Source organism: Carassius auratus, chromosome 18, assembly GCF_003368295.1.
Source record: "Carassius auratus strain Wakin chromosome 18, ASM336829v1, whole genome shotgun sequence".
NCBI classification, from domain to species: Eukaryota; Metazoa; Chordata; class Actinopteri; order Cypriniformes; family Cyprinidae; genus Carassius; species Carassius auratus.
Window position 1 is genome coordinate 8,835,021 of NC_039260.1, and position 24,830 is coordinate 8,859,850.

Here is a 24,830-nt window from a genome sequence, read left to right on the forward strand (position 1 = left end):
CCAATTCACATCACTTTCCTGGTGTTGTGTATATAAATGCGTAAGAAAAAAAAATTGGGTTAGTCGCTCAAATAAATGAACAAACCAAATAACGGTTCGCAGTTAAGCGATAAATCATTTAAAGAACTACACATCCCAGTAGACTCTTAACGCGATTGGAGAATATGGGGTGAGGAGGATGTCTTGTTGAGGGAGGGGGGGCAACACACACGGACTGCTGGCAGCATTGTGAGAATTACATTGTTGCACATTATCCAAGGGCTTAGAGACGATAAAATACCGGACAGCAGGATAAAATCCTTGTAGTGCACATATGCATTAGAATACGACGTGGACGCTGGAAACGACCACCGGCGGAGAATAGATGTGAATAATCATATGGAAGCTGAATGCTGTTCATTTAGTGCAACATCTACAACAGTCTGCAGAAATTTACATTCCAGAGAAGAGGTGAAGTGCGTGTCTTTACATCCCAAAACTGCCCCAGCTTTAAGAATACACCGTGATGAAGGGTTATGCATCGTAAGAGGCATTGCAAGGTAAGAAAAGCATGAGCTTCATGGAATTTGTCATTTGTGTCCATTGTGTGAAATATAACCTGTTGTGGTCAATGCTTATGTGGTTTTCAGTCCATTAATGTCTCACCCCTCCTTTTTTATTTTTAAAGCAGATAGTCCCAGATTGTGTAGCTAGAGTGGTCCCTGACCCGCATCATGCATAGCGGCACTCAAGAGGGACCCGTGGCTTGCCCCTTTGTGTCCGAACCCATCTCATTTATGTGAGGGTCTCATTCCACTCTGAACCCACCCTTACTGATCTGCCAGCGTTGCTTAGATACAGGAAAGAAAGAGGGGTAGTAAAGGATTTTCTCGGGGTTGATGTGATGGGGTGACCTAATCAAGTCTTTTGTCTCATCCTTATGCAGTTTATTTAAAGCAGACACAGCTCAACTCCAAAGATGTGGATGTTAACTCAATAAAGTGAAACCAAATAAGCAGGATTTGACCAGAAAGACAACAAAAATGTATTAAAGATCTATTAACCCATACTATTTTCCTTTTATCGGGGAAGCTTATGGCACAAAGTGCAGGATTTCTTTCCTATTTTACAGACTGAGTAGAATCACTGTAACGTCACATATTTAACACGACTGTACTGGAATTTAAACATCACTTGTGCATTAATAAACCATGTTCTTTAAAGATTTTCATAGATTTCATAGGTTTTAGAAGACAAGCATTTTCCATTCACCAAAGAACTACATAGTTACGACTGTTACGATCAGTTATGACAGGTAAAGTTATATATATATATATATATATATATATATATATATATATATATATATATATATATATATATATATATATATGAAACAAAAAATAAATAATAATCATTGTAAGTGGTTTTCTGTTAACGCTGAAGCCATTTTGTGGTGATTTGACTACTATATCAAATAATATCTTACTGTAAACAGCTTCTGCTGCAACACTTTTAATTAATTTCTGATTCTGTCTTGACATTCAGTTTGCCCTTTGCTAATTGGTCTCTTTTCAGTGACTGAATTTGAGCGGACAGTTGCTGTTTGGACTAATTGCAGGACTCTGGTGATAGGGCTCTTTATTATATAAAGAAATTTCACTTTAAAACAACTTTTTAAAAAATTGTACTTTAAAACAGTTTTCACTGCTTGTAAATTACAAGAAATGGCAAGTAAAACATAGAATTAAGCCTAAAATTTTGTAAATTAATTATAAAGACTGAAGTAGTATTTACTTGTAAAACATACTCCGATGACCCCCCCCCAAAATTTTTTTTTAATTTATTTATTTATTTTACATTGACATAGACACATGCAATCCAAATAAATCACTGCAGGTCTCTGTGGTTATCGGACCACAACAGAGCAAATGGCCAAGCTCAGCTTAGACGTCCAGTGTAATTTTTCCCAAAGCATAATGGAGGACTATCTATTTCTTCTTATATCTGCTGCGACATTATGCAGAGCGACTCCCTGCTGAAACCATATAATGAATAAATCATTGCACTGAATATTTTAATCACCTGATGTGTTTCTTAAACATGCATGTCCTTGAGTTGAAATTACAGCTTGGACTATAAATGTCACTAAGGTGTAAAAGAGAGGATACAGAAAAGATCGTTGCATATTGAGATAGACTGTAAACTTTTCTTGTTGACTGCTCTATTTGACAGATGTTCATCATCTTCTGTAACTAGGCTAACATAGTATCGGGGGAATTTCAGGAGCCAGCAGAAGTCCTGCTGACTTGGCCTTAACTAGGTTAACACTGCGTACAGAGCGAGCACGCTGTCAAAGAGTCACATATGAGAGCTTTTAAACAGGTTCTATGGGAAACCTTTTTCGATTCATGGATTTAAATTGGTTAATTCACAGAGCTTTGACAGCAGGGTTACCTGAAATTCACTTCTATCAACCTAAATAACCCAACTCAGCATTTACAGTTACAACACTTGCAAAATTTTACCGTTATGTTTGCATCACATGGATTGTACAGAAGATAACAGATAGGGCACCTGCTGCTGAACACACTTATGTTGTCTGTAGATTTGTATTCTTATGTGTGTGTGTGTGTGTGTGTGTGTGTGTGTGCATGCATGAGTTCTCTGGGGTTCTCTTTCCCTAAGAGACCTGCTCCCAAACCCAAACAGATGGAAGACTTTTCTTTCAGATGCTCATCATATCAGATCACTGAAAATTTAATGGTTTTTACAAACAGGAGCAGTCCCAAAATATCTTTCTGAGTTCAGACTCGACAGGAAGGAAACATGACACTCTCAGCTCTCACTGTTTAACCTTTGTACTGTGCTAAAAATCCAAATTTGGCATTCCCCGTCCAAAATGATTGGCTTTTAAAAATTGCTTGTAAATTTTTCATTACTCTATATTATCACCAAGTCTTGGGTCCGATCTTTTTGTCAGCTTCTTTTCTTTCAATGAGAACAGGTTTGGTATTTCTTATTGGAACTAATTAGTCTTAGCCCTCGTTGATCGGAGCTTATGTAACTCAGTTTTTGAGTGACAAAAGCACAATTTGTTGATAATTTTGGCAATGTTCCCTCAAAAACTGTGCTAATTAAAAGAAAACAAGTCTATAATAATATTGAATCCAGTGTTTAGTAATAATATAGCATTTAAAAGAAATTTATAAGCTATTTTTTGTAGGATGATGTTTTTTGCCCAGGAAGAGTTTTTTAAAAGTTTTTATACCCTCTGTGAGAGAGGTTATGGGTTTTTACTCCAAAGTGATACATTAACTACCATTTCATTTTTTGGAAAAAGAATGACTGATAAACAACATGAAGGTTAAGCACATTAGATTGATTAGATTATTGCATTTTGACTTTGAGCAAGCGCACACATCTGAAGCTTACCTCATTTACTAATTGTAAGATAATCCAAATTAAATGTAAAAAAAAAAATAGCTCTAGGGTTTCTTCTAATTTTGGAAGTTGACAGATTTCGGAAAGGTATAATATAGATGACATACAACCTTTCAGTCTGTCATTGCAGCACTTTCATGACAGCCGGATATAGTGTGAGCAACATTTCAGTGAGTTGGTGAAGAAAGGGTTAACTGTGCCAGTAATGTGGTGATCTGGAGCCAGCGTTGCCCCTGGTTTTCTTCTCAATCGATGGGCTCTGCGACAGACCTTGGCATCTGGCCCCAGTTTAGGTGGCCTCAGAGGATCTCTGCTGGATGAGTGAGGGAGAGAGAGACATTTCTGAGAACAGGAGAAGAAATACTTTGTCACACAGAGAAAGTGATGAAAAACAACATTAAAAGAAGACGGCACAGAAATAATGATTGAGAGAATAGAGAGGTAGGATACAGAAAATGGCCACAGCAGGCTGAAAGCACATCTTTTTCTGTACTTGCCAAATAGAAAGAGATATTATAGATAGAGGTACAGTACAGCAACAGATGCATGGATAATTCATGAATATGCTACAGGGACGCAGCAAGGAGATGCAAGGCATCAACAGAGACAAGGTCAGTGAGGAGCGGGCAACTGAGGTCCACATATTGTATTAATTATTCGCCTTTTAAGGAATACTTCAAATTTCTTCTCAAAAGTACATAGTTTAAATCACTCCAAATACAGAAAGAAAGAAAAAGTGCTGTAGCATATTAAAATGATGGCAAATACAGATGATAATTATTTCTAAATCACTATTAAAAATATATTAGATGTAAGAGAAATAAACCATTTTAAAATGCTACAAATGAATTAAAGCATCACAACATAATGTACAGTATGATAACTGTTATTTTGACATTTGCTATTAATTTGATAGAAAATATCACTTTTACACTTGCTTTCCTAAAAATAGTAATATATATATATATATATATATATATATATATATATATATATATATTTAGAAGAAGAAGAAACTAAGATCTTCTTCATAAGCAAACATTTTTTATCCATATTTGATAGATTATTTTTCAGCAGTCAATATTTGCAATGTTGATAGGTCACTTGCTTCACCTGCGCTGAGGCCAGAAATCAAAGTCGATGTTTCCTGAAGAGGACCTTACACACACACACACACACACACACACACACACACAGACACTGGCTTTTAGAGCTTGAAGCAGAGATTGGGGTGCTGAGTCAGACACTTGGGCAGCTGCAGCTGTTAAGAGCTCCCACGGCACACAAACACAGATTTCTGGGGAGGCAGTTTATGCCAAAATAAGACATTGTGACTGTACTATCCATCGCTGCTGTTATAGACAGAATTCTCCTGTCTCTCTCCTATACAAGCGTTTTGAACTCCTAGTTCTGCGTGATGTGATTGCTGCTTACTTGAGATGATTTTGGTTTTGATTTATATTCTAAGATCGTGAACTACTGATTTCCAGTCCTTTGAGATCCATGAGGGCTGTTTTCTTCAGCATCGTAGAGATGTAGCTCTGGCTTATCATGGTTGCTCATAATAGATCAGCTTCTCCTGGACATGAAGGACATGACTGGTGGCATTCCCTGTGGATCTGGTTTGTCAAGAAAAGCATGATGAAGGGTCAACAGTTGCTCCAGAAGAATGCCACTCATTGCCTTTGGGCACAAGTACAATTCAAGGGTATGGATTGCTTAGCTGTATGCTGTTAACTGATCCAGTGGCTCCTCAGGGCAGTGTCCCAATTAGCATGGACATGAAATACATTCTCAGAATTAAAAGAAAGTGTTTGCAACTGTCAAATCAGATGGCATTAAATGTTTTCATGTTAGATTGTTATAAATATGGTAAGAAATGTTTTTTAGACACATGTTTATCTGTGCCCAAGATAATTGTGACAGTAAGTTAATCAGGCAGAAACTTGTTTGGATAAGTCTAAATAACACCTAAGGTTATATCTAGATTTACTTTCATGTTAGGTGAACAAGTCTAAATACATTTTCCATTGAGAGGGTATAAAATAAGACAAAACTGAAATAAAATAAAACGAAATAAAAATGGGAGCCAGTATTTCATGAGAGGCAGAATGGGAAATAAACACGATTGAAGCTGAAGGCTATACATAAAATGAATTTGAGACTTGAATTTGATTAGAGAGGCAGGCGTCTCTCATTTCATTTTCCGTCATTTAAGTTTGAGGCTTGAAGCTCAAGTGGAGTGAAAGGTTATATTTTCTTGTGATTAATGTAACTCAGATAAATTTATGAGACGTTTTTGTGATGTACAAACTGTAGTAACCTTAAAACACATTTCAAATCAAGTTCTGTATTGTGAGCTCAGTTTGGGATTATTTATCTGAAGAATAAATTCTTAGAAAATAAATCTGAAGAATGATTGATGACGTACAGAAGCATTAAAAGAGGTCAGAATGATGGACTATTTATTATTAAGACACATTCTCAGAAATTAAATGCAATTACAAAATGTGACCCTGGATCACAAAACCAGTCATAAGGGTCAATTTTTTGAAATTGAGATTTATACATCATCTGAGAGCTGAAAAAATAAGCTTTCCATTGATTCAGTTCAATTCTGGTTTATTTGTATAGTGGTTTTCATTATAAAAATTGTTGCAAAGCAGCTTTACAGGAAATTAACTTTCTACAATATACAGTATTTAGTAGTAGCTTGTCAGTGGTGACAATTTCAAATTGATGTGGCAGAAATATATGGTAAGATTCAGATAATGACGTAAAAACACAGATGATGAACACTATAAACAGCAATGATTATATGTTGCAATCAAACTTGTAGCAAAATTTGGTAGTTTATGTTGTTTGAGGGATGGCATCATCTGAGGTCCTCTGAGGGGTTTGCATCATCTCTTCTCAGGTGTTCAGTCACATCAGGTCTTTGTAAGGGCTTGATCCCGACTGAAGCTTTTGTAATTCCTAGTTACCACGGTATGTCTGGCAGAAACAAATAGAGACTTAATTAGCATAGCTGCTGTTTCAACCAAGCACGAATGAGTTGTTTAACCCAGGCTAAGGAATAATAATGTGCATTTGATCAGATATGCAGAACAAGATTATGAGATGCATTATTTGAAAGCTTGGCCGAAGAGATGTGTCTTTAATCTAGATTTAAGCAGAGAGAGTGTGTCTGAACCCAAAACATTATCAGGAAGGCTATTCCAGAGTTTGGGAGTCAAATGCGAAAAAGTTCTCCCTCCTTTAGTGGATTTTGCTATCCTAGGTACTACCAAAATCCCTTGTTTTGCTACCTTAGGGAGCGTGATGGATTGTAGCGTGGTAGAAGGCTAGTTAGGTACGCAGGAGATAAACCTTTAAGGGCTTTTAGGTAAGTAATAATATTTTGTAACTGATACAGAACTTAATAGGTAGCCAGTGCAGAGACTGTAAAATTGGGGTCATATTTTCTTGACCTGGTAAGGACTCTAGCCGCTGCATTTTGGACTACCTGTAGCTTGTTTATTGAAGATGCAGAACAACCCCCTAGCAGTGAGTTACAATACTCCAGTCTAGAGGTCATGAACTATGATGCATGAACTAGCTTTTCTGCATCAGAAAAAGGTAACGTTTCGTAGCTTTTCACAGTGTTTCTAAAACGGGAGAATGCTGTATTTGTAACGGGAAATACGATTTTCAAAAGACAAGTTGCTGTCTAATATAAGAGGAAGTAGCAGTACATCTGTCTAGTTTGTAATCCAAATTACAAATTACAAATTGTAATCCAAGAGATTCTGTTTACTGATTTTTGGTCTGATAAGTAATATCTCTGTCTTTTTTAAATTGTATAGGAGAAAATTATTGGTCATCCAATCTTCTTGTTGAGATATATAGTTGAGTATCATCAGCATAATAATGGAAACTAATTTTCTGATAATATTACCAAGGGGTAACATATTGAAAATAGCAGAAGACCTAGGACAGATCCTTGCAGCACACCATACTTTACTGGTGATAACGGAGATGACTACTTGTTTAAATAGACAATGTGGTAGCAATCGGACAGGTAAGATCTAAACCATCTTAAAGCCTGCCCTTGAATACCCAAATAGTTTTGTAATCTATTGTTTTGGTTATTTTCTATGAGTTTGTGGATATGCTTGGCCCTGGCAGCTTTCAGAGCCTGTCTATAGCTGGACATGCTGTTTTTCCATCCAATTCCAAAAACTTCCAAGTTAGTTTTTCTCCATTTGGACTCAAGATTAAGAGTTTCTTTCTTGAGAGAATGCGTATCACTGTTGTATCATGGCACAGTATGTTTTTCTCTAACCCTTTTCAGTTATTCAATTTGATAGGGGCAACAGCTTCTAATGTATTAGAGAAAAAAATGTTCTAGTCCATATTGCTTGTCATTTCATCTAGTTAATATGTGTTTACGGGTACACAGAGCAGTTGAGATAAATCAGGCAAGTTATTTCTGAATCTGTCTTTGGTTGCTGGAACAATAATTCTTCCCGGATGATAACACAGAGCCGTATAGTAAATATCCATTGATGTATTGTTAGGAAAAAACAATATTTGGCCAGGATGAAAATCAAAAATTAAGTTTTGATATATTTACAGTAAATATAAATATATAGTCTATAAATTTACAAAATATCTTCATGGAACATGATCTTTACTTAATATCCTAATGATTTTTGGCATAGAAGACAAATTTATAATTTTGACCCATACAATGTATTTTTGGCTATTGCTGCAAATATACCCATGCTACTTAAGACTGGTTTTGTGGTCCAGGGTCACAAATGTGAAAGAATCATTGAACGAGCATGGAAAACACATTCCGCTGACACCAGATTACATTGGAAGAAAATTACGATTTAAATAGCTAAATCATAATTTTGGTCTACTTTTTAAATGAAAAAAACACAAGACACGATAATCATACTTTTTTCCCCAGGGAGGCCTAACAAGCAATAATGTATCCAGCTTTAAAAGGGTTTAATCCATTAAACATGAAATTAGATTAAGCCTTAGGGCCAAGCAGTTGAAAATTACAATTTTATGATTAGATTAATCCTCAGCCGGGGAGAGAGTGCATTATTTTTGAGTACATTAACCCTAGAGTCACTGGACAGGCATCGGTTTTCCTCCCTGCTTCCAATCTGATCATAGACAGCACAAAACAGGAGCCGTCGACTGTTGAATATGTAAGAACAACCTGTCCAGCAGCGAGTCGGAGAGAATGCAAGCCCACCCAGTATGTGAATGCCTGCTCTTCTCTTTCAATTACATTTCCATTGCAGCCAGCTGTGAGGTTTCGTTGCCAAGGCAACTCAGACACCCACTCTACAGTGTTCGGCTCACCCTTGCTGAGCAGGCACATTGGTCAAGACCCACTAAAAGCGACCGAACAACAAAAGAGAGAGGCAAATAAAGAGTAAGCTATAAGGTCAGTGGATGTTTTTGTGTTTGATACATGTGTATGGCTGAAGAAGGAAGAAATTAAGAAATTGATGTCAGTGTTATCATCTGGATTTGTAATAGAGAATGTATTGCAAGCATGTGTTTGTATATGCATGGAGTCAAGAATTTGAGTAATAATGTTTTGAGCACAACAGTCATGTTTAGATGTGTTGACCAAAAGCGAATAATAATGGTTACATATCTCAGTTGCCTGCTGCTTGTTATAAGTCTAGCAACTGTGTGCTGATGGCTTTATAAATGAGAAGACTGTCATTTTGAGATATTGGATGGGGTAGGAGGATGTGATGCTTGGTGAGAAAATGAAGAATGAATTGAATAGACGGAGAGCATAATTCAGCTTTAAGAGGATTTTGCCTTTCATTTGAGATTTTATAGTCTATATATATATGGTGTGCTGACTTCCATAGTTTTTTAGACAGTGCTATATAAGTGCATCACACTTATATTCCTTTGTAAACAACACTCTTTTAGTATTTTTACTTTAAAAAGGTGGCTCTCAAGATTCATTGATGTAGCACAAATGTATGTAAACAAAAATAACACATGACAATCAGTTCAGTTACATTAATGTTGAAGCCTGTATACAGAACAATTAATAAAAATCTGAAAGTGTAAATAAAAATCCAGCTAAATAATTTTTTTGTTTTACTAAACACAAAAGTTTACAAGTTATAGTTCACTATGAGGCAGTATTGGGGAGTAATTACATGTAACAGAATTCAATAATTTAACTGTAATCAGTAGCTAACAGTTGCTGAAAAAAAAAAAGTGTAATTAAATTACAGAAAATTTTATTGATTACAAAGGAGGTTACATCTGAATTTTTTCACACACACACCCACATATAGATTTAATTGACTTCTTTAATCATTTGCAGTGACTGCTCTAAAATATTAGACACCAATGTTTCAGGAATTAAGAACATGAAATAGTACACATGCTTATTCAGTAACCTCAAAATCTCAAAGTAAAAAGAGGTGCTAAAGTCAGATTTTGTGATGGCTATGCTTTAAACTAAAGTATTGTAATCTTAATTCAAGTAATAAAGTATTTTGAAAGTCTGACAGTAATCAGTGTTTAAAACTGTAAGGTTAACCCATGCCTGGTTTAAATGTTTGCATGGTTAACAGTTTAAAATATTACACATTTACCAAAGTTATCAACTACTTTAAAGGCGATTTCATCAATATTTCGTTTTTTTTTTTTTTTCACCCTCAGAATCCATATATTCAAAGTATTTATTCAAAGTTGTACTATACATCAGTGGAAGCTTAATTAGATGTATACATCTTATGGTTTTGTGGCCCAGGGTTATGAGGCGCCATGTAGGATTTAAATCAAACTTCGCTTATCAATACATACATTAAAACCCGTGCATACACACATATAAATTACTCACATATAAATGCATACTACTGGATGTTCAAAAATACATACATAAAATACACGTGCACACTAATATAAAATAATTTCAGTGTAAAAGGAAGTCGTTTAAGCGTGAACGGAAGTAACTGCATTTGCAATCATGGACTGAGATCTGTGTCATTCCTAATCGTTTGCTCAATCATTAAAAAAAAAAAAAAAAAAAAAAGTTTTAATAAAGCCAAAGCTGAAGGTTTTTTAATACACACATGAACTGGAATATAGAGATTCTTAATCTCTCTATTTTTTTTTTTTTTTTTTTTTTTTGCCCCAAAATGATACATTTAGTAGATAAAATGTACTATATAGTTATAAAAAGGTTGTAAAATGTCTTTATACACTTTGTTTTTGTCTTTAATCATATACTGCATTGAGGTGCACTTTGAGATGAATTATCCACGGACCATGCTATCACCAGAATATCCACCAACATGATCTTTTTTACTAAACTCTTTATCCACGAAACATGATTTATAAGGTTGTGCTTGATTTGATTACCTTTGATTATCTTGATTTCAAAAGTGTGGATTTCAAGAACAGAATGTATTAAAACTTCAAAACTGGTTAATAATACAATATTTGTATCAAATAGTATACAAGTTTTTTTTTGTTTTTTTTTTTTGCATATATGATGTTTAACTATTTCACTGATAAAGATCCACCATCCACCATCCCCTGCATCAGATATAAAACCAAAGGTTAATTCTGAGAATGTTTACCCATGTATGTGTGCAATAGTGGCTCATATATAACTTGAGAAAATGTAAGTCTCCCCCATTAGAAGAGCCTCTGCAAACTAGGAAAAAAATATATCAAATATATCAATAATATCAAACTCTGCTGATTTGTAACATATACATTAATTACAAACAAACAGCTCCTCCATAGGCTCTCATGCATTCCATGTGACACCTTTTTTAAGGAGAAAAAAAGTTAAATAAGTTGTTACTGCATACGAGTCTTTATATATAGTTCTTTATTCTCAAGGACACCAAATATTTCAGACACTGAACATTTCAGAACACCGGCGAGTTCATGGACCATAATATCACACTCGCCAGCAGCAGTAAGGTAACTGGCAGTTTGATCTAGTAAAAGGTGAAAATTTCACAATTTCCCTTCTATTCAATCTTCACGAATTACCTTCCAAAAAGCTATACAAATTAAAGAGAGAGAGAGAGAGAATAAAATGTCCCGCCTCAAGTGAAAAAATATAAAATGTGTTCCCAACTAAGTCTCAGTCCCACTTGAGCTTAGCCATTTTCAGAAATAAAACCCTTTTGCACGAGTTTAAAATATTCTAGCTGAGCCCCAGTGTGAGATTCTTTAGGCGATTGTTATTTTAGAGTTTAGTAAAAAGTTTAGTTTAGCAAGTTTAGTAAAAAAAGATAATGTTGGTGGATATTCTGGTGATAGCATGGTCCGTGGATAATTCATCTCAAAGTGCACCACAATGCAGTATATGATTAAAGACAAAAACAAAGTGTATAAAGACATTTTACAATTTTTTTTTAACTATATAGTACATTTTATCTACTAAATGTATCATTGTATCAAAAAAAAAGAGAGAGATTAAGAATCTTTATATTCCAGTTAATGTGTGTATTAAAAAACATTCAGCTTTCGCTTTGTTATTAAAACTTTTTTTTTTTTGAATGATTGAGCAAACGATTAGGAATGACACAGATCTCTGTCAATGATTGCAAATGCGGTTACTTCCGTTCACGCTTAAATGACTTCCTTTTACACTGAAATGCCTTCCGTTTACACTGAAAATTCACACACATCCACATATGAAATCACTTGCATATATATATATATGTGTGTGTCTGTGTGTTTGTGGGTGTGTGTGTACAAATAATGCATATGTTTTTCTCATCTGAACTGTATACATTAGTAAATGTTATTTTTTTATGTATGCGCGAGTGTTTTATGGATGTGTATGCGCGCATCGAGTTTATGTGCGAGTGTTTAATAGGTGTGTATGCACGGATCAAGTTTATATGTATATGTGAGTGTCTGTAGGTGTATGCACGCGTCAAGTTTATATACGCAATTTATTTACAAGTGTGTATGCATACATTGCTAACATTATATGTATTGGTATCGATTTCATATTAGTGTTCACGTGTATTTTATATATGTATTTTTGAACATCCAGTAGTATGCATGTATATGTGAGTAATTTATAGGTGAATATGCACGTGTTTTATGTACCATATTTTCCGGACTATAAGTCACACTTTTTTTCATAGTTTGGCTGGTCCTGCGACTTAGGGTGCTTTCACACTTGATTCACTTGCTGGGTCCAAACCCGAGTTGGTTCCCCCCACCCCTGCCCCCACTGGACTGTGTTAATATTATAATATTTGAGTCCGAACCACGGCTCGCTTGCGTCATCAAGCTAGCAGCTGTTTACCCCGTTGCTTGGTAACGACAGCGCAGGAGAAGGCGGCAAATGCAAAACATTAATCTCTGTACTTTTATGTATTACGTTTTTCAACTGTTTGTTTTGTTTATAATTCTTCGATACATAATGGCACTTGCGTCTGTCTTACGAATGTACTGAAAATGCTCTAAAGAACGTTGAAGGCGAACATAAATGAGATGTACAGCTCTCTGCTTGCAGCACGTTAGTCACGCTCATCAGGAAAGTGAGTGAAACACACACACAAACACACATTTTCATCAAATAATTTGTCATTAAAAGCGGTCCACTTCCGCAATTTGGTACGATTGTGTTCACATAAGCAGCGAACCATACCAGAGTTCACATGAAGCGTACCCCAGACCACCGTTTTTAAGTGGACTAGTGTGAAAGCACCCTTATAGTCAGGTGCGACTTATTTATCAAAATCAATTTGACATGAACTGAGAGAAATGAACCAAGAGAAAACATTACCGTCTACAGCCATGAGAGGGCACATAGAGCACCCTCTCGCGGCTGTAGACGGTAATGTTTTCTCTTGGTTCTTGTTTCTAAATAAATGCGTCTTATAGTCCAGTGTGACTTATATATGTTTCCTCATCATGACGTATTTTTGGACTGATGCGACTTATACTCAGGTGCGACTTATAGTCCGAAAATACGGTATGTATTGATAAGCGAAGTTTAAATCCTACACGGCACCTCATACAGGGTCACATTTGTACATAAACGAAAAGATGATCAGAGCTCATAAATGTGGAAACGTGGGTGCGTCACGCCTTTGAGAACGTCAAACCTCGGCTCGCTCCCGTCGTGTTAAGTCACTACAGGTAAGATAATCAGTCAGCAGCGTGAAGGATGTAACAGAAATAAACACCATTGAGCTGTGCCTGCAGCCTCTTTCACGGTTTCTCTCATCAAAACTGTGGGCGTCTAAAAAGAAGTAACGAGTTTAAAAATGAGAACATCTCAGTCAAAGTGAAAATGAAATCTGAAATTCATTTTTCTAATTGGAATGGCAGGGGAGAGCATTATGTGATCTCGAGCGGCCCACCCACGCATGCAATCACAATCGCGTGATTTAATCTGCGGCCACAGTGAAAGCAGCACGAGCCACCTGTTTGTTTGATATGTCGATAACCTCTTCTAAGCCCGTGATTGAACTGTTGGCAACAGACAGATAGGCTTTGTGCATTACTGTCAGAGCTATACCCTTTTGAGTATTTCTTTTAAACATGCATCCAAATCAATCTGTTAATTAAAATATGCAAGCATGAACAAATCGGTTGGTGTTATTTTGTGAAAGCTGTCAAGTTAATGTTCTTCTAAGGTGCCTGAACTGGTGTCTGTGCTCCACATATATTCAGCTCAGCAGATGCTATACAGAGAATGTTCAACGGAAATCAGGGGTCACAAGAGAGACCCAAAGATAGAAACACTTTAACAATGGTGCCTTCACAAAATGTGTATGAGGGATATCAGAGAAGATGATGAAAATTTTCATTTTCAACATCTTCGCTGATTTTTCAGATATGAAATGGGGAAAAGAGTTGGAGGGAGAAACTATAAATATTTAACAAGTATTGCAAATATTATTAAATAGAGTATTATTATTAAATAGAGTAAATGAGCAGAAGCTAGTGATGTTTACATGTTTATTATGCAGCTTTTCTTTCTTCTATTTTGTTTCTCATACACTATACCTATTGTGGCATCCAAAAGTCTGAATCTGCTAGTGAAATGCATCTATTTATTATTTTCTAGCTTGGTTTAATATTTTTTATTTGCAAATCATGTTATTAGAATAAAAGTTGGATTGAAAAATTAACAGGAGTTGAGAATGGCAGAATTTCTTTAATTCTAAATTCCGCTACTTTGTTTTTGCTTTTGCTTTAATGACAAAAGCTCTTGATCTAAACCTGTTCTTCAATGGGAATGTTGAAATTGGCTCTGTTGTACAAAGGAGTTCATATGGTCAGTGTCAGAATTTAGCTTGTTTGGTGATGCAAAGCCTTATAATTTTGAATTTCATATAATGTCACATTTTTTCTTGATGTAATGGTTTTTTCAAAATTCTTTCAGTGTATTTTAGACTTTAGGTCTCCTCTGTAGTAGCCAGTTGTGTTACAGTAACTTAAACCTTTAAAAAATATACTTTGCATGAGTTTTCTGTGTACAAGTCATTGGTGCAATTTGTATTAAACGTGGAAAAAATATCTGGAGCAAAACACAGTTTCACATGAAGCACTGTGAAATATTTGTTTTTAATTATGCATGCCAATATTACCTGCTTTTTGCCAGTTCTCTGAAATTTTTTAATAGGAAAATATGTCTTAGAATTTGTGCATACAAAAAAAGTGGGGGGAAAATACCTTATGAATAAAAAATGAAATGTTATCCAGTACTTAATTCCACACTTGTCTGTTTCCCTGTAGTTTGGAAGGTCGTCCTGAATCAAGAAGAGCAGCTGTAAACACCAGCAGCTGGATTCCACTACCATTCTAATGCACAGCACTCTCTCAGACTGACGGGTTTTCACTGGCAGTAAACTGGCAAGTTAGAAAGAGAGCTCACACAGGTTGGCCAGCAGCAGCATCCTAGAGATTATAGATTTGGAGATTACAGGACAACAGCAGGTCAGGGCACACTGCCTTGTTGAAATCGGAGTTCTCTACCTCACCAATTCTGTTAAGAGCTGTCATCGTGAAATTGGCAAGCGAGCCCTCCGACACAACACGTTCACATGCACTCGGCTGGTCACGTACTCCACTAGCTGCTAGACCGATGCAGTGTTAGAAGAAAATCGGATGATGTTTTTGTTCGCCTTTTTCTTTAATCCAGCTCCTTGCCGCTCAAATCCCTTTTTGTGCTCGAGTCGCTAGATTCTTTCAATCATCTTTGTTGCTGTGTTATATTCTTATTTTTATTTGGTTCATTTTTATTATCCACAGACCTGGAGAGAGTTAAAGTGCTCAAATGATCAAACCATGATGGCAGAATATCCTAAAGTGCTTATCAAGACTGGAATGTTCAAACCACGCAGTTAGGAAGAGAAACCACAGGTTCCTCATATTTGAATCTTCAAGCTGCTTTCATTGAAGACACCATAAAGACCAAGGGACAAACGCAGTGGCATGTCTCCGCATTCAGAGTAACTCACAGGATACGCAACTGCCACTAAATGAATCAGAATGAAAGAGTTTGAAGAGTGTTGTAGAATGTAAAGCTATTCAAGATGTCTGCAAAAGAGCTTCATTACAAGACTGTGAGAAAACTCCACCTATTTCCACCTCTGGCTGCGAAGTTCGACAAGGTGGCTCGCTAGACGGAGCGCACAGCCGTGGACAAACTGTATCACAGTGACAAACTTGGATTTGTAGAGGAATGTAATGAAGCAGACACGGGTGACAGTCTAGCTTGTCTGGCACTGAGATGTCAAAACCACAGAGGGGGCTATTCCTTTAACTGTCACTGCAAGGAGAATAGAGTCGATCACACACACGCCTACAAGCAGACTGATTTTTAGAGGCGAAAGACTGGTGTGTGTTTGAACCGTGGCAGTATAGACAGTTCAAAAGCGTGAAAGAGAGAGCTGGAGGAGATCCCATGGTGTAGGGGGAAGAGAGCGAAAATAAAGAGCGGTAAAAGGCTTTACGGCAGCGGTGACACATTGAAAGAGAAGACTGACAGACTGGAGCTCAGCAGTGGCAGTACACAGGCGCACAGTTTTGTGAGATTCATACACTTTTGGGTTTAAAGCCTGTGCCATTCAGTACACCGAGTAGAACTGAGACCAGGTTGGGCACGGTGGCAGGGGCTGGTTCATGGCAGTGGGGCGGGCGCATGCCGTCTGTGCCTCCGCAGCGAGAGGGACGCTTCAGTTTGGGATGGGGTTGGGGTTGGGCCGCATGGGCACGGACTCAGAGGGCGGGTGAGCTGAGACCCTGGGTGCCTGCTGGAGTCGGACCTGCGGCGGCAGGAGAACGTGGGGGCATGAGATGCTCGCTTCGCTTCTGCGTGGTCTTGGGATCCCTGGCCCTCCTGTTCCTCACATCGCTCTTCTTCTCCTACTCGCTGAAAGGAGGAGTCGGCTTGCCTTACTTGGAACCCCCGGGATGGGAAGAGTCACACAGGGTTAAGCTAGTGCCCAGCTACGCCGGTTCCCACCGGGTCGTCCCGGCTGAGAGCTCCCAGCAGAAGACATGTGCCTGCTCTCAGTGCGTGGGTGACCCAGGCGTTTCTGACTGGTTCGACGAGAACTATGACCCAGACATCTCGCCCGTGTGGATTCGGGACAACATCCAACTGCCTTCAGATGTGTACTACTGGTGGGTGGTAAGTGATCTTATGGTTACTATCTGCTGCTTTTAGAATTAGAAACCCTTTGAGTTGATGTGGTTAGACTTAGATTTTGGTTAGACTTAGATTTTGTGACATGCTTTCAACCTCATGCATTAACTAAATTGAAAAACAAAATGAAATGGCTGCAAAACTGTTGCGTGTGTGCTCGCACCATCCTTAATTAAAAGAGACTTAATTTTGCTGTGCTTCTCTCCTTTAAATGAGAGAGGTTAGCAATCTGCAATTGTGCTAATGCATCATGTTTAAGCGACAGGAAGCAAAGAGGCCGTTTTTATTAAAAAGAACATGAGTAATGTCAGACAAAAAAAGTGTGTCAGCTGAAAAGTTTAAGTCTGTAATACTTGCTCAGAGTGAATTAAAAGCAGGGAGGCTGCTGGAGTGCATTAAGCAAAAGAAGCAGAAAGGTTTTAGGATGAAGGTTGGAAACATGCTTGCACTTATGGAAACTACTAAATTGTACATTTTCTGAAGAAAATGTAAGTGGTGCTGTTAGAATAATGGGGTGTTCTAGACAATTGCTAAGATTCTTGATTACTGGTCCAAAAAAGCCAGAAAGAAAAGCAAAAATGAAAGTCATTGTTTTGGCAATGTTGGACTCACTGGACATTCATTTCAGAGTATAATGGGCATAAATACTTAAAACTAATTATGTAATTTGTTTTGCTATGAAACTTCTGTTGGACTGACGGAATTTATCTGTGGGGAATTTTTGAATTGCAATTAATTAAATAACTCTTCCTTTTATTCAAAATTCCAATTCTGCATCCAGTGGGCTGTAACAAGTTCAAGTGAAATTAAAATTAAATCAAGTCATGAATTTAAATTCAGATTTTTGCATAAACTACTATATATAAAGATGTGCATATAACTTATATGACTATGCAGACTACTTTTCGAGATATGTTTTTTTTTTTTTTTTACTGTTTATTTTTGTTAAAAAAATTCATTGAAAAGCACATATGTTGAAACATTATTACAATTAACAAAAACTTGTTTCTATTTCAAAATGTAATTTATTCCTGTAAGGGGCAAGACTGAATTTCCAGCAGCCATTATTCCAGTCATCAGTACCACATGATCCTTCATTATACAGTTGTTTCGAAATATTTTTGTAAAAAACACAATTCAAGGATTGCCTGATGAATTGAAGTTTTAAAGAATTTGCAGCATTTATTTGAAAAACATTTTTTTTTAACAATGTGATTGTCTTGTGATCAGTTTAAAGCACCCTTGTTGAATAAAAGTATAGAAATCTAAACATTAAAAAAATCTTTCTGATCCCAAACCTTTGAATGATATAACTGCATAGCTTTCCGTTGATGACAGGATCTTGTATTAAACACAATGGCTCTTGTTAGAGTAAATTCGGTGGCTGGCATCTGAACCCTGAAATCATCTGCCAAGAATTATTAGGTCCAGTGGAAACCTGGTAAACTCTGCCAATTATTGACAGCAGGGACCATGAGGAGAGGAAAGGAGGGAAAGAAAAGCCATGTCATGGAAGGATGTCAAAAAAATACAAAAGGAAAGATTTTAAGTCTGTTCTTGGTTTTCCGAACGTGTTTTTTGTTGGATCTTTTTTTCTACTCATCACAGCAGAGGGCTTCAGCGGCTAATTGGCTGCCTGGATGTTTATTTTAGTATGCATGTGTGCAGAGGCAGGTGTGCAGATGGTTTGAAGTTAAAAGATAACTACCCAACCTTATGTTAGTTTCTTTCTTTCATTCTCTTCCCTCTGGGCCTTGTACAGATGTTGCAGCCTCAATTCAAACCCCACAACATCCAGCAAGTTCTACAGAGGCTGTTCCAGGTCATTCCAGGCCGTTCCCCATACGGTTCGTGGGACCCTGCCCGCTGTCTGCGCTGTGCCGTGGTGGGGAATTCGGGAAACCTCCGTGGGGCAGGTTATGGTTCGGTCATCGATGGCCACGACTTCATCATGAGGTGAGCTTAAAATGCCACCAGAAAATAAGTAGGGACAGAAAATTGCGTATCAGTAATTATGAAAATATTTTGGTCTTGTTTTGAAATTCAGTAAGAAAATTGGTGCCCTGGAATTAAAAATGAGTTTGTCTAGCTCGCTTGCGATAGTTTTGTATTTTCAAAGTTATTTTTTATTGAACACTATTATTTAGTATTTTTCACAACTAACTTGTAGTTTTAGATTGTTTTTTTTTCTGAAGTGTTTTTCAGTTTAGTTTTTATGTTGTGGGCAATTTCTAATTATTAGAATTAAAGGTGATTTCTGTACTTGGCAAAAAATAATGATTTTTGAAACAGGTTTCCTTAACACTTCCATAATCATCTTCCATTGTTTGAACAATTGGATAGCGCTGCCCCAAACTGGTTGGATACTCAAACTAATAACAAATTACAGTGTAAGCACATATCTAGAGTGTTTACATTTTTTAGGGAGCATAATCATAGAAATAGACTACTGGCAGCTATAGGAGATTTATTATAAGAAGTAATTTAACACTGAAAAAAATACATACTTCACATTTTAAGGAATCAGTTGAGCAACCAAAACAGGAAGACTTTAATAAGAGTCACATTTATCCATATTCATAGTTTTATTTAGCTTTTGAAAATGTTTTTAAATCAGCAGTATTTGTCTTAGATTTAGTGTGCAATAATAGCTCTGTTTTCTGGACCACTGATCACAGTCAGATATGGTGGATTGACATTTGCAATTGCGGGTTTCAGTTGAATGAACATGGAAAAGGGCAGAATGTGCGTATTGCTGCTTAAAGAAAAGAGTAAAATAATGGCCTGGGGGAGACATTGAAGAACAGCGTATGTTTAGTAGAGATCAGGGAGACGGAGCGGCTGAAAGAGATGGAGGTATAAATTGAGGAGCTATTTCAGTCGAGTCTTTATTGATTCAGCTCGGAAATCTTAAATTAATCCCATCTTCCTCCGTATCCATCGCTTTCTTCTGCCCCACAGCAGCTGTCTCCTCGTCTCTTTATTTGTTTAACTGCTGTCTGCTTTCATTTTGACATAGTTTAAGAGATGGTTTGAGCTTTCTGCCTGTCAAATGAGTTTGCTGTTGCTGTTTATTGCCTCATATAAGTTTTAGCCATAAGCTAAAATGATTGTTATTACAATAAGTAAACATTATATCACTTGAAATCAGTTAGCATCCTTGTACTTTACCCACTGCCTTGTCTTGTATATATTTCTGTATTACATACTGGTGTGAATTTATTTGTGAGAAATATATATATTATATTTAAATTGGAGTTTATTTTTAAAAATCAGTGCTAAGCACCAACTGTACTACTAATAAATATAGGAATAAAAAACCCTTCTTGCACTGTAAATGAGTATTGTGGTTTCCAATTTAAGCCTTGCTCTTTGGCCTTTTGTTTATTAGAGTGGTGATATAAGAAGACCCTTGAGATTTGATTGGTTAAACATCTCACTGGCTTCGAATCTTAAGAAGATAAAGAAAGCGAGAGAGACGGATATGTACATTTGTTGTTTTGCATTAAAATCTCTAGGACATCTAAAGCTTTTTAAATCCTGCTGCCTGAATACAAGCTTGAGATTCTATGTGTTGCAAAACCCTGGTGATGTAAGGTAGTTCTCTGAATTTGAGTGAGTACATGTAGAATACAGATTGAATGAGCGAGGCAGGTTTTTTTTTTCTAATCAGAGCATTTTGTCGAGAGGACATGAGCTGTGAAATGGAAGCTCTGGCATCCATTGGGAAAACAGACGTGTCTCTTGAATAGACACCGACCCTGTCTGCGTTCCTGTCTGATCCACACCCTCTTTCCATCATCTTGCTTGTCACTTGCAGTCAGTCGCTCTTAAAGGAATAGCTCTCCAAAAACAAAAAATTATCTTTTATTTATCTTCATGTCATTCCAAAACCTTGAGATGTTCTTCTGCGGAACACAAAGGAGAATTTTGAATAATTCCCTGGTTATTATTGTCTGTATAATTACAATGAATGGCAACGTTTCCCGCTGGCTGCTTTTTTAGGCGCTTTTGCTGTCAATCTGTATGCACTTTCTGTTTGTTCACTTTACTCCATTATGAGGAAAATAATGAAATGCCAAAGCAATAGGGCTTGTTTGAGCGAAAGTGAGGGAGTGTTTTCACGGTCTAATTCAATTGGATCTCTGTGTTCCAGGATGAACCTGGCTCCCACTGTAGGGTACGAAGAGGATGCCGGCAGCCGTACCACACACCACTTCATGTACCCAGAGAGTGCCAAAAACCTGGCGGCCAACGTTAGCTTTGTGCTGGTGCCCTTCAAGACTCTCGACCTGTTGTGGATCACCAGTGCCCTCTCCACCGGCCAGATCCGCTTGTGAGAACAATGACACACACACAACATTTTAGGGGAAAAAAGCTAGATAGCTGCACTCTTTTATTTTATGTTTTATATAAATTATATTTATTTGTATTTTGAATCATTTTATTTTTTATTTACTTTGTTCTTATTTTATTATTTAACCCCAAATCTCTGTAAATTAACTTAATTCTGTCTGTAATAGAATAAATTAACTTTTCAGTTCAGTTTTCAGACACTAGATTTAATGAAAATGTAATTGTCGAAATCCTGAATATTTTTTTTAATTGTTTAATTGCTTTTCTAATTTTCGTATTTTTTTAAACCACTGTCTATCATTTTCTATCGCTCTAAAAAAATAGACTGTAACATCCTATCAGTAAATTAGTTGTTCAGTTCAGTTAAAGTGTGAGTTTAACAAAACTATGTGTGAGTTTAATTTGGTCATCAGAATCTTGAATTTTGATTTATAGCTATGATTAATATAATTTAGTATAATTTTAAATTTTATAATTATAATTTGAATGTATTTTAAATAAAACTGTTTCTTCTTTTAAATTATTTATTTTAACCACAATCACGTTAAACCAAAAGTATTGGAAATCCTGAAATCCTGAAATCCTGACCTTAATGAAATTTTGGTTGTCAGTCCCTGAATTTTGAGTCATAGCTGTAGTAGCTGCAGTGTGGCCAATGTCTGTATATATTCTGTCTGTGAACACACTGCAGTGTTCTGTACTCCGAAATGCATCATTCAAATCACACACACCGCCACACATCACAGCGCTTCATCAACAACATTCTCTACTTCACTGAAAAACACCTGAAAGTTAGCAGCTGTTCTGCTCACTGTTTTTTTTTTTTTTTGTATGAAAAGATGAAGAAATGCCATAAGTGGGAAGACTTATAACTTTATCTTTCCATATCGCTCTCTCTCTCAGCACTTATGCTCCAGTGAAGCAGTTTCTGCGTGTGGATAAAGACAAGGTAATAAATTCCCATCCTCTCTCTCACAGATTTATACTTTCTGAATTAAGACACTCTTTAGATCCTGAACAATAGAACACTATTAATCTCACATTCAGTCTTTGTTTTCTCTGTGCTGCTATAAATCTGCATACGTATCAAATAATGTCTTGTAGGTCCAGATCTTCAACCCAGCTTTCTTTAAATACATCCATGACCGCTGGACACGTCATCATGGCCGCTATCCCTCCACTGGCATGCTGGTGCTGTTCTTCACTCTACACGTATGTGATGAGGTAAGATTTTAGGGTATATAATAATGCATATAATTCATACACAACGTTGTAAATTCATGTTCCAAAAAATAAAAATAAAAATAAAAATAAAATATATACTAATTTTAAATATTTACATTTCAAAGCTCTGGCAGTGACTACATTTGTGTGTCTGTCTCCATAGGTGAATGTATTTGGTTTTGGGGCGGACAGCAGGGGAAACTGGCACCACTATTGGGAGCAGAACCGCTATTCTGGAGAGTTTCGCAAAACAGGTGTCCATGATGCAGACTATGAGGCCCAGATCATTGACAAGCTGGCCAAAGCTGGCAAGATCTCTGTCTTTCCTGGAAAGTGAATCTGGGCACCAGGAGCAAAGAAATGGACCAACTGATGGACTACCATAAACAAAACCACCCATTATCCACTTGACACATTTAATGTGCCTGTTAAACGTGATCAAGAAGTAATTTTTCATGATCTTATTACCATTCTATGCTGTCCCGAGTGGACAGGATTTTGGGCAGCATCCCTGATGTGGTGGTTTTGAGAGGAGACACTAGTACTAAATGAACTAATGTGCTTTTCCTTGCAAGCCTACCTCAACTAGGACAAGCAACGTGACTTGGCAAGGATCACCAATATCTCACCACTAAACAGCATGTTAGGTATATGTTCTGGGAATGGATTTGGCTTATATTTATGACTTTCGTCGAATAGTGATGATGCGGGAACTCTTATCTCATGCCGAGGCCAGGTAGATGAGTGAGACCAACAATCACCATAGTGTATCATAGTACTCTAGTAGTTCTCTGTTGATTCGTTAAAGAGATAGTTGACCCTAAAAATTAAAATTGTCATCATTTACTCTGCCTCATGTCATTCCAAACCTGTATGATTTACTGTCTTCTTCAAAAAGATATTTTGAAGAATGTTTGAACTGTTTATGTCAATGAGGTCAATGGGGTCCAAAGTAGTTTTTGCTACATTATCTTAACAGAATAAAAAGTCATACAGGTTTGGAATGAAATGAAGTTGAGTAAATGATACAATTTTAGTTTCTGGGTGAACTTTCCCTTTAACTAAAAGCTTGGATAGTGGCAGGTTGTTTCACTAGCGTTATAGCACTGCAGTTAGACTCCTCACATCACCAGGTGCATGTGGCTAAGTGGACTTCAAAGTTTGTGATGTTAAACCAAGCTGTAGTCCTATAAGATATTTTATGTTTTGTTGTTCGTGTTTGAAATGTTCATGCTAACAGTTTGTGATCACTGTGTGCGCACAGCAGTCTGAACGACCTTGTTTTTTTGGTTCGTTTCTGTTTTTGCTAATTATGTCTGAGTACTGATCATTCCTCTGGTCTGGGAAGGATGGACCGATAGTCGACACCAGGAGCTAAAACCACTGACGCAGTCCAATATGAACACATATGAGCAATATATTAAGTACATGTGGAGTATGTTTAGAAACCAACGCTACTAAAGGTGTGGTGATTGTTCTAGAGATTCACTGTGAACAGTGGTAGAGCTTCATTGTTGATCTTTAGCACATTACTAAATTTAATGTAATAGTGTTATATAATGGAATAGGACAGAAAAAAGTATTCGATTGTGAGAAACCGAATATAAGCTTTCATTTATGAAGCCTGTTGTATTGCGATACAATTTATGACTAGCTGACAGACAGATCTTGAAGTTCTGGTGGAATTCATTGATAAGCGTTTTCTTGAAGTCATGTAGACACTTCTTTGCTGCTGTTCAGTCATTTACCATCAACAATAGATGATTTCTTTATATTTATTGTCAAATTTGTATAGTTGTCCTTGCATAATTTTTCACATTATAAATGTTGTAGACTATACAAACGATAAGTAGAAAGATCCACTTGAATGACAAGAGCTTTCTACGGTGCCCCTAAAGTGACGGGGAATGTATATGAGATACAAGTAAAATTTAATTTCAGTGCTTTTGCGTTCTCTTACAAATTTTTGAATTCCCCAAAGAAACATTGTGCTAGCTGGCAGATTGTTTGCTTGAGAAACTTTGCGGTACCTTGCAAAATATTTGCATTCCCCAAAGAAATGTTGCATTATTTTACAAAATATTTGTGTTCCCCTAAGAAAAATTTATTTACTTTGAAAATTATTTGCATTCCCCCAAGAAAT

General features: G+C 36.7%; 1 protein-coding gene across 4 annotated transcripts; it reads left to right on the forward strand.

Moving 5' to 3' along the window:
- The first annotated feature begins 168 nt into the window (after nt 1-168).
- Nucleotides 169-24,830, forward strand: LOC113118347 (CMP-N-acetylneuraminate-beta-galactosamide-alpha-2,3-sialyltransferase 2-like). 4 transcript variants are annotated; one of them, XM_026287441.1, is made up of 8 exons: nt 169-539; nt 668-778; nt 15,193-17,092; nt 18,870-19,063; nt 21,264-21,443; nt 22,367-22,412; nt 22,568-22,687; nt 22,851-24,830. In XM_026287441.1, exons 3-8 carry the CDS (start codon nt 16,601-16,603, stop codon nt 23,022-23,024), a joined length of 1,206 nt encoding a protein of 401 aa, XP_026143226.1. In that variant the 5' UTR covers nt 169-539; nt 668-778; nt 15,193-16,600; the 3' UTR covers nt 23,025-24,830. The 4 variants fall into 4 exon arrangements, with proteins under 4 accessions (XP_026143226.1, XP_026143227.1, XP_026143224.1 ...); XM_026287442.1 differs by having other exon boundaries at nt 671-778; XM_026287439.1 differs by lacking the exon at nt 668-778 and adding an exon at nt 8,727-8,872.